The sequence below is a fragment of the Scyliorhinus torazame genome, chromosome 7, assembly GCF_047496885.1.
Source record: "Scyliorhinus torazame isolate Kashiwa2021f chromosome 7, sScyTor2.1, whole genome shotgun sequence".
Classification (NCBI taxonomy): domain Eukaryota; kingdom Metazoa; phylum Chordata; class Chondrichthyes; order Carcharhiniformes; family Scyliorhinidae; genus Scyliorhinus; species Scyliorhinus torazame.
The window spans coordinates 12,427,337-12,442,011 of record NC_092713.1 but is presented as its reverse complement, the minus strand read 5'-3'; the positions used below and the strand labels follow the sequence as shown (position 1 = coordinate 12,442,011).

At 46.3% G+C, this 14,675-nt stretch overlaps 2 protein-coding genes across 6 annotated transcripts in view; one reads left to right on the top strand and one right to left on the bottom strand.

Annotated features, from left to right (window-relative positions):
- LOC140426035 (vitellogenin-like) overlaps positions 1-3,619 on the top strand; it is a 122,336-nt gene extending 118,717 nt beyond the window's left edge. Inside the window, exons 34-35 of the mRNA XM_072510334.1 lie at positions 2,314-2,475; positions 3,357-3,619. Coding sequence (XP_072366435.1) covers positions 2,314-2,475; positions 3,357-3,466 — 272 coding nt within the window. The 3' untranslated portion in view covers positions 3,467-3,619. The remainder of the gene's footprint in view (positions 1-2,313; positions 2,476-3,356) is intronic.
- An 8,517-nt stretch (positions 3,620-12,136) lies between these two features.
- The window catches only part of ssx2ipa (synovial sarcoma, X breakpoint 2 interacting protein a), a 70,619-nt gene continuing 68,080 nt past the window's right edge, over positions 12,137-14,675 (bottom strand). For all 5 annotated transcript variants that reach the window (XM_072510332.1, XM_072510333.1, XM_072510329.1 and 2 more), the window contains 2 exons: positions 13,967-14,141; positions 12,137-12,960 (listed from right to left, as the gene is read on the bottom strand). In XM_072510332.1, the coding sequence (XP_072366433.1) occupies positions 12,747-12,960; positions 13,967-14,141 (389 nt within the window). In that variant the 3' untranslated portion in view covers positions 12,137-12,746. The remainder of the gene's footprint in view (positions 12,961-13,966; positions 14,142-14,675) is intronic.

Sequence of the window (14,675 nt, the reverse complement as noted above, 5' to 3'; positions counted from 1 at the left end):
CCTCCGGCGCCGGCCGTTGGGGCTCGGCCCCCAAAGATGCGGAGCATTCCGCACCTTTGGGGCGGCGCAATGCCCGTCTGATTGGCGCCGTTTTGGCCACCAGTCGGCGGACATCGCGCCATTCGGGGAGAATTTCGCCCCAGGTTCGGGAGACCCAAACCCCCTGCCTGCCTTCCCCTCTGTAGCAGCACCTTTCTAACTCTGGCCACCTTCCCTCCCCATATGAACGACGTAATCCTTCCCTCAACCTCTCTGAAAAAAGCCTTTGGCAGGAAAATCAGCAGGCATTGAAAAATAAACAAAGGTTGCAGCAACACGTTCATTTTAACTGCCTGGACCCGACCCGCCAGTGACAGAGGGAGACCATCCCACCGTGCCAAATCAGCTTTCACTCTCCCCACCAAACTAGAAATGTTGTACCTGCGGAGCACCCCCCCGCCCCCGGCAACCTGCACCCTCCCAGGTACCTAAAGTGAGTCCCTGCCCTACGGAATGGCAGGCCCCCCAACCCTGCCCCCACCCCCGGCTGAGACACCACAAAATACTCACTCTTGTCTAGATTTAGTTTGTACCCCGAGAAAGACCCAAACACTCGAAGCAGCTCCAATATCCCCCCTATCGACACACTCGGTTCCGACACGTATAACAGCAAGTCATCGGCATGTAAGGACACCCTATGCTCTATCCCCCCCGCACTATTCCTTTCCATACCCCCGAACTTCTTAATGCGATGGCCAACGGCTCAATCGCGAGTGCAAACAGCAGGGCGACATAGGACATCCCTGCCTAGTCCCACGGTGGAGAGAAAAGTATCTCGAGCTGATGTTGTTTGTGCGGACACTCGCCCTCGACTCCTCATATAGTAGCTTTACCCAGTTCACAAATCTTGGTCCATTCCCAAATCGCTCCAGAACTGTCATCAAGTGCCCCCATTCTACCCTGTCAAATGCCTTCTCAGCGTCCAATGCCACAACCACCTCTATTTCCTTCCCCTCCGCCGGTGCCATAACGACATTCAACCCTTCTAATGTTTGAAAAGACCTGCCTCCCTCTCACGAACCCCGTCTGATCTTCACCTATCACCTTCGGGAGGCACTCCTCCAGCCTACCCGCCAGTACCTTCGCCAATACCTTTGCGTCCACGTTCAGAAGTGATATGGGCCTATATGACCCACACTCCGTTGGATCCTTATCTTTTTTTAGCAACAAGGTAATGGATGCCTGCCCCAAAGTTTGTGGCAACACCCCCTTCCCTATCGCCTCCTCAAACATCCCCACCATCAGGGGTGCCAGCTTATCCTTGAATTTTTTATAATATTCCACAGGAAACCCATCCGGCCCTGCCACCTTCCCCGACTGCATCCTCCCAATCGCATCCTTTATCTCCTGCTCCACTATCACTACCTCATTTTCTCTTTTAAGGCATTCCTCAAATGTTACCTCTTTTACCAAGCTTTTAGCCATCTGTCCTAATATATCCTGAAGTGGCTCGGGGGTGTCAAATGTTGTTTTTGTGTTACAAAGAACAAAGAAATGTACAGCACAGGAACAGGCCCTTCGGCCCTCTAAGCCCGTGCCGACCATGCTACCCGACTAAACTACAATCTTCTACACTTCCTGGGTCCGTATCCCTCTATTCCCATCCTATTCATGTATTTGTCAAGATGCCCCTTAAATGTCACTATCGTCCCTGCTTCCACCACCTCCTCCGGCAGCGAGTTCGAGGCACCCACTACCCTCTGCGTAAAAAACTTGCCTCGTACATCTACTCTAAACCTTGCCCCTCTCACCTTAAACCTATGGCCCCTAGTAATTGACCCCTCTACCCCGGGGAAAAGCCTCTGACTATCCACTCTGTCTATGCCCCTCATAATTTTGTAGACCTCTATCAGGTGGCACCTCAACCTCCTTCGTTCCAGTGAGAAAAAAACGAGTTTATTCAACCGCTCCTCATAGCTAATGCCCTCCATACCAGGCAACATTCTGGTAAATCTCTTCTGCACCCTCTCTAAAGCCTCCACATCCTTCTGGTAGTGTGGCGACCAGAATTGAACACTATACTCCAAGTGTGGCCTAACTAAGGTTCTATACAGCTGCAACATGACTTGCCAATTCTTATACTCAATGCCCCGGCCAATGAAGGCAAGCATGCCGTATGCCTTCTTGACTACCTTCTCCACCTGTGTTGCCCCTTTCAGTGACCTGTGGAACTGTTAAAGGGGCTATATAAATACAAGTTGTTACATTTTGCCTCAAAACTATTTTATCTGGGTTTTTTAACAAACTGTACTTTTGCACTTTGATGAATTTCAGATTGCAAAGTTAGACAAAATTTTGTGGAACTAGGAAAAACTGTCAACGTTGAAGGGCAGGAATCCAGATGTTACTCAGTTGAACCAGTTCAACGGTGCCTGGAAGGGTGTTCACCCATTGAAACACTCTCGCGCATTGTCAATTTCCACTGTGTACCAGCCAGTAAGTCTGTAGTAATAATGTACATACTTTAACCAAGAGAAAAACAGTAAAAGCAAATTTCTCACAAGAAGAACAAGAGGCATTCAATCGTGAACGAATTCTATTTATTAGAATTCCCTAATGGGCAGCACGGATAGCACAGCGGTTAGCACTGTTGCTTCACAGCTCCAGAGTCCCAGGTTTGATTGATGGCTTGGGTCACTGTCTGTGCGGAGTCTGCACATTCTGTGCGGAGTTTGCGTGGGTTTCCTCCGGGTGGTCCGGTTTCCTCCCACAGTCCAAAGACGTGCAGGTTAGGTGGATTGGCCATGATAAATTGCCCTTAGTGTCCAAAAAAGGTTAGGTGGGGTTTTGGGGATAGGGTGGAGGTGTGGCCTTAGGTAGGGTGCTCTTTTCAAGGGTCGGTGCAGACTCGATGGGCCGAATGGCCTCCTTTTGCACTGTAAGTTCTATGATGAATGTATACAGTGAAATTCGCTCATTTCAAAAATGATTAGGGTCTGAACCAGGTGCACAGATCACCACATTCCTCTGTCAATCTTGCCAGTGTGATTTTTAACGTGTTGTTGTACTGCCTGCAAATGTGATCTGAGAAAATATTTTTCGCACAGCGAGTGGTTGGGGTCTGGAAGTCACTGCCTGGAAGTACGGCCGATTCAATTGAGGCATTCAGGAGGGCTTCAGATTATGATGTGCAGGGTTATTGGGCCAATTGGACAGCTTTTGAAAGAGTCAGCACGGTTATGATGGGCCGAATGGCACAATGAGAAGTCAAGAGCTGCAAACTTTTAATATATTATAGATTACAGTCTCACATGGAAGCAAGCATTTCCCTTGACCTGGCAGGGCTCGAACTAAAGCATGTTTTAATACATTAACAGATCAACCTGTGGATGCAGCCGTCATATTCAGTTCCCGAAAGAAGTCTGTGGATACGAGTCACCCTGTGGATTCTCACACGGACTGTTTGTGTCGCTGTACAGAAATATGAACCCTATCCACGCGGAGAATGACATTGTTCACCATTCATCAGTTAGAAATTCTCAACTGTAACAGTTGTCAACATCAAACTCGTTATACTGGTTCTTGCCAGTTTGCTATACTGGATGCATTAATATATTCCAATAAAACCTTTAATTCTTGAGATGTGGCATTAGCAAGTGTATTTCGACTATTTACTGGTGTGCTTTGTCATTTACTCACATCCCAGCCCAGGACTTGAGCACAAAAATCCAGACCGATACTTCAGTGCAGTACTGAAGGAGAGCTGCACTACCAGAGGAGCGATCCAAGGCTCCATCAGCTGGACATAAAAGATGCCTCAACACTAGTGTGAAGAGGAGCAAGGGAGTTTCCCCTGGTGTCCTGATCAATATTTAACCCTCAAAACACCACAAAAGAAACAGATTTCCTGGCCGCTGTCACATTGCTGTGAGAGCTGGCGGTGCACAGATTGGCTGCCATATTGTTAAAAACAGTGACTACATTTCAAAAGTACTTCATTGGCTCTAAATAGCGTCATGAGGTAGAATGTGAGTGAAAGACGCTATAAAAATGCAAGTCTCTTTTTGATTTAATGGTAGCCATGATGTGGAGATGCCGGCGTTGGACTGGGGTGAGCACAGTAAGAAGTCTTACAAACCAGGTTAAAGTCCAACAGGTTTGTTTCGATATCACTAGCTTTCGGAGCGCTGCTCTTTCCTCAGGTGAATGAAGAGGTATGTTCCAGAAGCATATATATAGACAAATTCAAAGATGCCAGACAATGCTTGGACTGCGAGCATTAGCAGGTGATTAAATCTTTACAGATCCAGAGATGGGGTAACCCCAGGTTAAAGAGGTGTGAATTGTACCAAGCCAGGACAATTGGTAGGATTTCGCAGGCCAGATGGTGGGGGATGAATGTAATGCGACATGAATCCCAGGTCCCGGTTGAGGCCGCACTCATGTGTGCGGAACTTGGCTGTAAGTTTCTGCTCGGCGATTCTGCGTTGTCGCGCGTCCTGAAGACCAACCGCAGCATCGTCATCAAACCAGCAGACAAAGGAGGGGCCACTGTCACGCTGAACAGGACAGACTACTGCAAAGAAGTGTACCGACAACTCAACAACCAGGAACACTACAGACAAATACCCGCAGATCCGACCAAGGAACACATCCGCCAACTTAACAGACTGATCAAGATCTTGGATCCAGATCTTCATAGCACCCTACGTGCTCTCATCCCACGTACTCCCCACATTGGAGATCTCTACTGCCTCCCGAAAATACACAAGGCCAACACACCAGGCTGTCCTATCGTTTCAGGCAATGGGACACTGTGTGAGAACCTCTCTGGCTACATCGAGGGCATCTTGAAACCCATCGTACAAGGTACGCCCAGCTTCTGTCGTGACACAACGGACTTCCTACAGAAACTCAGCACCCATGGACCAGTTGAACCAGGAACATTCATCATCACAATGGACGTCTCGGCACTCTACACCAGCATCCCCCATGACGACGGCATTGCTGCAACAGCCTCAGTACTCAACACCGACAACTGCCAATCTCCAGACGCAATTCTGCAACTCATCCGTTTCATTCTGGATCACAACGTCTTCACCTTCGACAACAAGTTCTTCATCCAGATGCACGGTACAGCCATGGGGACCAGATTTGCACCCCAATACGCCGACATCGTCATGTACAAGTTTGAACAAGACCTACTCACCGCACAGGACCTTCAACCGATGTTATACACCAGATACATCGATTACATTTTTTTCCTTTGGAGCCACGGCGAAGAATCACTGAAACGACCACACGATGACATCAATAAGTTCCATCCAACCATCAGACTCGCCATGGACTACTTTCCAAAATCATTTGCATTCTTGGACACACTCGTCTCCATCAAGGACGGTCACCTCAGCACTTCGCTTTACCGCAAGCCCACGGATAACCTCACGATGCTCCACTTCTCCAGCTTCCACCCTAAACACATTGAAGAAGCCATCCCCTATCGACAAGCTCTCCGTATACACAGGACCTGCTCAGACGAGGAGGAGTGTAACAGACATCTACAGACATTGAAAGATGCCCTCGTACGAACGGGATATGGCGCTCGACTCATCGATCGACAGTTCCAACGCGTCACAGCAAAAAACCGCACCGACCTCCTCAGAAGACAAACATGGACACAACCGAAAGAGTATCCTTCGTCGTCCAGTACTTTCCCGGAACGGAGAAACTACGACATCTTCTTCACAGCCTTCAACACGTCATCAATGAAGATGAACATCTTGCCAAGGTCATCCCCACACCCCCACTACTTGCCTTCAAACAACCGCGCAGCCTCAAACCATTGTTTGCAGCAAACTACCCAGCCTTCAGAACAGCGACCACGACACCACACAACCAGGATCGAGACAGGATCTACTCCCATTTGGAAGCAAATGGACGCATTAGTGAGAGGCAGCACGGTTTTGTGAAGGGAAGGTCGTGTCTCACTAACTTGATAGAGTTTTTCGAGGAGGTCACTAAGATGATTGATGCAGGTAGGGCAGTAGATGTTGTCTATATGGACTTCAGTAAGGCCTTTGACAAGGTCCCTCATGGTAGACTAGTACAAAAGGTGAAGTCACACGGGATCAGGGGTGAACTGGCAAGGTGGATACAGAACTGGCTAGGCCATAGAAGGCAGAGGGTAGCAATGGAGGGATGCTTTTCTCATTGGAGGGCTGTGACCAGTGGTGTTCCACAGGGATCAGTGCTGGGACCTTTGCTCTTTGTAGTATATATAAATGATTTGGAGGAAAATGTAACTGGTCTGATTAGTAAGTTTGCAGACGACACAAAGGTTGGTGGAATTGCGGATAGCGATGAGGACTGTCAGAGGATACAGCAGGATTTAGATTGTCTGGAGACTTGGGCGGAGAGATGGCAGATGGAGTTTAATCCGGACAAATGTGAGGTAATGCATTTTGGAAGGGCTAATGCAGGTAGGGAATATACAGTGAATGGTAGAACCCTCAAGAGTATTGAAAGTCAAAGAGATCTAGGAGTACAGGTCCACAGGTCATTGAAAGGGGCAACACAGGTGGAGAAGGTAGTCAAGAAGGCATACGGCATGCTTGCCTTCATTGGCCGGGGCATTGAGTATAAGACTTGGCAAGTCATGTTGCAGCTGTATAGAACCTTAGTTAGGCCACACTTGGAGTATAGTGTTCAATTCTGGTCGCCACACTACCAGAAGGATGTGGAGGCTTTAGAGAGGGTGCAGAAGAGATTTACCAGAATGTTGCCTGGTATGGAGGGCATAAGCTATGAGGAGCGATTGAATAAACTCGGTTTGTTCTCACTGGAACGAAGGAGGTTGAGGGGCGACCTGATAGAGGTATACAAAATTATGAGGGGCATAGACAGAGTGGATAGTCAGAGGCTTTTCCCCAGGGTAGAGGGGTCAATTACTAGGGGGCATAGGTTTAAGGTGAGAGGGGCAAAGTTTAGAGTAGATGTACGAGGCAAGTTTTTTACGCAGAGGGTAGTGGGTGCCTGGAACTCACTACCGGAGGAGGTGGTGGAAGCAGGGACGATAGGGACATTTAAGGGGCGTCTTGACAAATATATGAATAGGATGGGAATAGAAGGATACGGACCCAGGAAGTGTAGAAGATTGTAGTTTAGTCGGGCAGTATGGTCGGCACGGGCTTGGAGGGCCGAAGGGCCTGTTCCTGTGCTGTACATTTCTTTGTTCTTTGTTCTTTGTTAACCCTGCCATGGCAATCTCTGCAAGACATGCCAGATCATCGACATGGATACCACCATTACACGTGAGAACACCACCCACCAGGTACACAGTACATACTCGTGCGACTCGGCCAACGTTGTCTACCTCATATGCTGCAGGAAAGGATGTCCCGAAGCGTGGTACATTGGCGAGACCATGCAGACGCTGCGACAATGAATGAACGGACATCGCGCGACAATCACCAGGCAGGAATGTTCCCTTCCAGTCGGGGAACACTTCAGCAGTCAAGGGCATTCAGCCTCTGATCTCCGGGTAAGCGTTCTCCAAGGCAGCCTTCAGGACGCGCGACAACGCAGAATCGCCGAGCAGAAGCTTATAGCCAAGTTCCGCACACATGAGTGCGGCCTCAACCGGGACCTGGGATTCATGTCGCATTACATTCATCCCCCACCATCTGGCCTGCGAAATCCTACCAACTGTCCTGGCTTGGTACAATTCACACCTCTTTAACCTGGGGTTACCCCTATCTCTGGATCTGTAAAGATTTAATCACCTGCAAATGCTCACATTCCAAGCATTGTCTGGCATCTTTGAATTTGTCTATATATATGTTTCTGGAACATACCTCTTCATTCACTTGAGAAATGAGCAGCGCTCCGAAAGCGAGTGATATCGAAACAAACTTGTTGGACTTTAACCTGATTTAATGGTGACAGTGACTGATTCTATAAGAACACTGACTGATTATTTTTAATCAGGAATATTGTTGTGTCCATTCCAAGCTCTTTCAATCTTTCTTTATTAATTTTGTCCCTATTAAAAATAACAATAACTTGCATTTACGTGGCAGCTTGAACGTAGTGAAACAGCCCAATGTTTTTTTCAATTCATTTTTAACCGGACGTGGGCTTCACTGCCAAGGTCAGCACTTATTGCCCATCCCTAATTGCCCTTGATAAGGTGGTGAGTTGCCTTCTTGAACCGCAGCAGTCCCTGTTATGTCGGTGCACCAACAGTGCTTTTATGAAATGAAATGAAATGAAAATGAAAATCGCTTAGTGTCACAAGTAGGCTTCAAATGAAGTTACTGTGAAAAGCCCCTAGTCACCACATTCCGGCACCTGTTCGGGGAGGCTGGTACGGGAGAACACTTTTAGGGTGAGTTTGACCCAGTAACAGCAAAGGAACGCCCATATATTTTGAAGTCAGGATGTTGTGCATGAAGTAACTGTGAAAATCCCCTAGTCGCCACATTACGGCGCCTGTTCGGGTACACTGAGGAATTCAGAATGTCCAATTCACCTAACAAGCACGTCTTTCGGGAGTTGTGGGAGGAAACCGGAGCACCCGGAGGAAACCCACGCAGACACGTGGAGAACTTACAGACTCTGCACAGAGTGACCCAAGCCGGGAATCGAACCCAGGTCCCTGGTGCTGTGAAGCTACAGTGCCAACCACTGTGCTACCGTGCCGCCCATGCACATTCAAGTACTCCGCAATCTCATCTTTAGTAATGGAGTCTAAAATCTAACCAATGACCAAAGTCTGGCTACCCAGCCTATAATTTCCCATCTTCTGCCTCCCTCCCTTCTTAAACAGGTGTTACATTAGCTGTTTTCCAATCCTCTGGGACCCTCCCTGCCTCCAGTGATTCCTGAAAGATCGTCACCAATGCCTCCACAATCTCCTCAGCTATCTCCTTTAGAATCCTGGGATATTGTCCATTCCATCCAGGTGATTTTATCCACCTTCAGAACTTCCAGTTTCTCCAGAACCTTCTCCTTAGTGATAAAGGATTGGATTTCTTTGTCACGTGTACCGAGGTACAGTGAAAAGTATTTTTCTGCGAGCAGCTCAACAGATCATTAAGTACATGGGAAGAAAAGAAAATACATAACAGGGCAACACAACATATACAATGTAACTACATAAGCACTGGCATCGGATGAAGCATACAGGGTGTAGTGTTAATGAGGTCAGTCCATAAGAGGGTAATTTAGGAGTCTGGTGACAGTGGGGGTGAAGCTGTTTTTGAGTCTGTTCGTGCGTGTTCTCAGACTTCTGCATCTCCTGCCCGATGGAAGAAGTTGGAAGAGTGAATAAAGGAAGAAGTTGGAAGAGTGAATAAAGTATCAATATACTTTGATTATGCTGCCCACTTTCCCCAGGCAGCGGGAGGTGTAGATGGAGTCAATGGATGGGGGGCGGGTTCGTGTGATGGACTGGGCTGTGTTCACGATTCTCTGAAGTTTCTTGCGGTCCTGGGCCGAGCAGTTGCCATACCAGGCTGTGTTGCAGCCCGATAGGATACTTTCTATGGTGCATCTGTAAAAGTTTGTAAGGGTTAATGTGAACATGCCGAATTTCCTTAGTTTCCGAACAAAGAACAAAGAAAAGTACAGCACAGGAACAGACCCTTCGGCCCTCCGAGCATGCGCCGACCATACTGCCCGTCTAAACTAAAATCTTCTACACAGTATCCCTCTATTCCCATCCTATTCATGTACTTGTCAAGATGCCCCTTAAACGTCACCATCGTCCCTGCTTCCACCACCCCCTCTGGCAGCGAGTTCCAGGCACCCACTACCCTCGGTGTAAAAAACTTGCCTCGTACATCTCTAAACCTTGCCCCTCGCACCTTAGACCTATGCCTCCCAGTAATTGACCACTCTACCCTGGGGAAAAGCCTCTGACTATCCACTCTGTCTATGTCCCTCATTAATTTTGTAGACCTCTATCAGGTCACCTCTCAACCTCCGTCATTCCAGGGATAATAAACCAAGTTTATTCAACCTCTCATCATAGCTAATGCCCTCCTTTACCAGGCAACATCCTGGTAAATCTCTTCTGCACCCTCTCTAAAGCCTCCACATCCTTCTGGTAGTGTGGCGACCAGAATTAAACACTATACTCCAAGTGTGGCCTAACTAAGATTCGATACAACTGCAACATGACTTGCCAATTTTTATACTCAATGCACCGGCCAATGAAGGCAAGCATGCCTTATGCCGTTCTGACTACCTTCTCCACCTGTGTTGCCCCTTTGTGACCTGTGGACCTGTACACCTAGATCACTCTGTCAATACTCAAGGGTTCGACCATGCACTGGATATTCCCTACCTGTATTAGACCTTCCAAAATACATTACCTCACATTTGTCCGGATTAAACTCCATCTGCCATCTCTCCGCCCAAGTCTCCAACGATCTAAATCCTGCTGTATCCTCTGACAGTCCTCATCGCTATCCGCAATTCCACCAACCTTTGTGTCGTCCGCAAACTTACTAATCAGACCAGTTACATTTTCCTCCAAGTCATTTATATATTCTACGAACAGAAAAGGTCCCAGCTCTGATCCCTGCGTAACACCACTATTCGCAGCCCTCCAATCAGAAAAGCACCCTTCCATTGCTACTCTCTGCCTTCTATGACCTAGCCAGTTCTGTATCCATCTTGCCAGCTCACCTCTGATCACGTGTGACTTCACTGTTGGGGTGAAATAAAGATGTTGGATAGGATAAAAATAGATAGAAAAGAAAAGCCCCTGGATCCAGATGGGATGCATCCTCAGTTGATTTAGAAGTCAGGATGAAAATATAAATGTTTTCAATCCTGCTTGGATACAAAAGTTCTGCAAATACCTATTCAAAAACATCGGAGAGAGATAAACCAGAGAAAAGATACAGGAGAGAATCCATTCAGTGCCTGCGCTGGCTGGGAAGAAAAAGCCGTCCATTCTAGTCACACCTTCTAGCACATGGTTTGCAGCCTCGCAGGTTACAGGACTTCAGATGCAGATCCGGTTATCTTTGACTTGAGTTGAGTGTTTCTGTCTCCCATCACCAACATAGCCACTGAATTCCAGACCACCCTGTGGATGAAAAGGTATTCTCTAATATCCCTTCTAAGCCTTCCATCAATCACCTTAATTCTGTACTCCTGGTAATTGACCACTCCTGCCACCTGCAGGGTCCTGAGGACATACACTCACAAGTACTTCAAATTGAACTTGAACCTGCAGGCATCCAAAAGCAGGACTCCAAGCTGATCATACAGCTGGCAACAAACCGTCCTCGAAGCCTGTATATCTGGGCGCTACTGCCTGCCAAGCAGACCAAGTCTCTGAACAGCAACCTCATCTCACTGCATCACTATTATCTTTAAAGGAATTCTGGACTGGTCTTCAGCCACAAATCCCCCCCCCCCATTCCGGAACTGCATTATCTCTAGAAGTAACCTCCCCTCTGGATGTGGACTCTGGCAATGATGTGAGCTGATACCCATTTTTATGGGTTCTTTTCATAGTTGCAAAAACCCTCTTTCCTATTCTCTTACTGCTGCATATATGCATGCACAAGAGTGAGTGGGAGAGAGAGAAGTTGCTATCATTTCTTCCTCCCCCCAGCATGCATGCGAGAATAAACTAAACTTCGGATTTAAGAGTGTTTGCTTCGAGTCTCTAAAAATTGATCACACAAAACTGAAAAAGCACCACGGCCTATTTTTAAAACAAAGAACTCTGCCTACGGACAGATGGCAAGAGGATAAGGGAATTCAATTCTTCCCCTCTCTCCCGTCCGTAACACTGATAAAAGCAGCAAAAGGCGATGAGAAAAGGCTTTTCCACACAGCGAGTGGTTAGGGTCTGGAATTCACTGCTCAAGTGTGGGGTAGGGTTAGGTTCAATCAAGGAATTATATGATTATTTGAAAAGAAACAATGGGCACTCGGTGAAATGAACATTTGGAGAGCCAGTGCAAATGTGATGAGATGAAAGGCCTCCTTCAATGATTTGGCATAAAGTTCCAAGCAAAGAACATGTACTTAACCGTACAAACGTACTCCGAGCCAGTAAAACTATTAAGCAGTGATCAAATTCAAACAAGATCTTCACAGTTTCAAAGCCTTAAATAAGTTATGATAGCAGATCGCTTGTGAACGCACATTTTATTAAGATCCCTTCTTTCAGAGACAACAAAATGAATGTGTTACATTTAAAGCAGCACGTAACCTCTTTTAAAAAAAAAACTAAAATTATCAGAACACTTCACAAGGACTTAATTTAAGTCGAGCAACTGTTGTTGGTAGAGATGATTTGACATGTGCAAGAAATTGAGCATCACCATTAATGTCCAAAAAAGTTTTGAACAATATTTTTTTCAGCTGCACTAATGGTTCATATATTCTATATAAACAGATTCAAAAATCAAAAAATGTACAATCTTATAAAGTTGGAACCTAGTCTTTAAATAAAATTGATAATGAAAGAAAGAATTAAAACCCATTCATTTAATAATGATATTCTTCCGACCCACTTAGATGTAAACATTGCCCCTACAGAAAATAAAAAGTCAAACAGGCTTTCTCGTCACAACCCAATGGTTTCCACTCAACGTACAAAGTGCTGCTTGAAGCTATCTTCAGTTCAAATGTCACCATGACACGTATCAATGCAAGTGCATTATTTAAGTTGAATACTACATTCCAAGAATATCCAGAGATAGATCTACAGAATCTGGAGTCCATCGTTTCTGCACAAGTCATTTGCAATTAGGCTCATTTGTAGACCGCAGAGAATTTTCATCCAAATAGTTGTCCTCCTGCGAATGGTTCCAAAGCGAAGAACACCCGTTATAATACCGGTGATCAGAGCTGGGCTTTGGAGTTCCCCTGCACTTCTCGTGAGCTGCTCCCCCACCGTTTTTCTTTACATCATAACTGCCTACGTTCCCTCTTTTTGGTGCAAATTTTGAGCTGCCATTAAAAGAAAATGAACAAAAGTTACATTTGCATTCACCTAATTTTAGACCAAAGGTTTGCGATCTGGTTGAAAACACAACTGAATCAGATCATTCTAATTCAATAGACCTCTTCTTCATTAACAGCTGGTGAGCATCGCTGACAAGGGCAGCAGTCATTTGCCCATCCCCATCTGCTTTTGAAAAGGTGGTGGTGGTCTATTTGAACTACTACTTGGAATACTGCGCACAATGCTGGTCGCCACACTACCAGACGGATGTGGAGGCTTTGGAGAGGGTTCAGAGGAGGTTTACCAGGATGCTGTCTGGTCTGCAGGGGGTTAGCTATGTGGAGAGGCTGAATAGACTCGGACTTCTTTTATTAGAACGACAGAGGTTGAGGGATGACCTGATAGAGGTTTACAAGATTATGAGGGACATGGATAGAGTGATGGGCAGTCACTCTTTCTCAGGGTGGAGGGGTCAGTCACCAGGTGACATAGGTTTAAGGTCTGTGGGGCAAAGTTTAGAGGAGATGTGCGAGGCAAGGTTTTTCTTTTACATAGAGGGTGGTGAGTGCCTGGAACACGTTGCGGGGAGGTTGTGGAAACATGGATATAGAGGAACAAGGAAGTGCTGAGGGTTTTGGCAAAGGTTGGTATCATGACCGGTAGATGGTTTGGAGGGCCGAAGGACCTGTCCTGTGCTGTATTGTTCTTTGTACATTTCAATCAAGCAGCAGGCAAGGGACAGCATTTTATATTTAGATCCTGACCTACAGAGTTCTTCGTACATGGACCCCAACCTCACTTCACAAAACCAGCTCCCCCACCCAAGAAGTCACAGATACGAAAATAGAAACATTCTAACAGGATATTGGCCCAGCTGAAGTGTTGAAGCTTTGTGGTTTAATGTAAGTGAACTACGATTCCTATTTAATTCTCATCTCCTGTTCCGACCATCAACAGGTCTATTGAAGACTAGACGTATAAAAATGAAGAATAGAGAGGTTTGTTACACACCTAGTTTCTGGAGTGAGGTGAACTGTTCGACCCGTTTCTGTGGATGCGGCACTATTTATTGGAGGAAATTTGGTATTGGGTGACAGTTCAGCTGTAGCTACTGGAGCTGTATTTGGTCGGAGGTAAGCAGACATATTTGGCTGTGATTGTATCTTGTGCTTCTCCTGCTCAGCACCTAGAAGAGAACTTATTTTTAGGACCATAAATAGATTATATATAAAAAAAAATCAAATATTAACCATAGTAATTACAGGTGTCATGAATAATCACAGCATGGTTCGTCATTCATAGACTGATGATAGCATGGGGCTGTTTAGCACAGGGCTAAATCGCTGGCTTTGATAGCAGACCAAGGCAGGCCAGCAGCACGGTTCAATTCCCGTACCAGCCTCCCCGAATGTGGCGACTAGGGGCTTTTCACAGTAACTTCATTTGAAGCCTACTTGTGACAATAAGTGATTTTCACTTTTAATAATTTGAATAAAAACAAAACTTAAATGTATAATGTTTCAAGCATTTACTTCCTCGTATTCACTTGAATAAGGGAGGGAGTGGCATAGTGGTATTGTCACTGGACTAGTAAACCAGAGACCCAGAGTAATGCTCTGGGGACCCAGGTTCAAATCCCACCCCTGCAGATGGTGAGATTTGAATTCAATTTTTTAAAAATCTGGAAAACTCTAGCGATGACCATTAAACCATTGTCGAT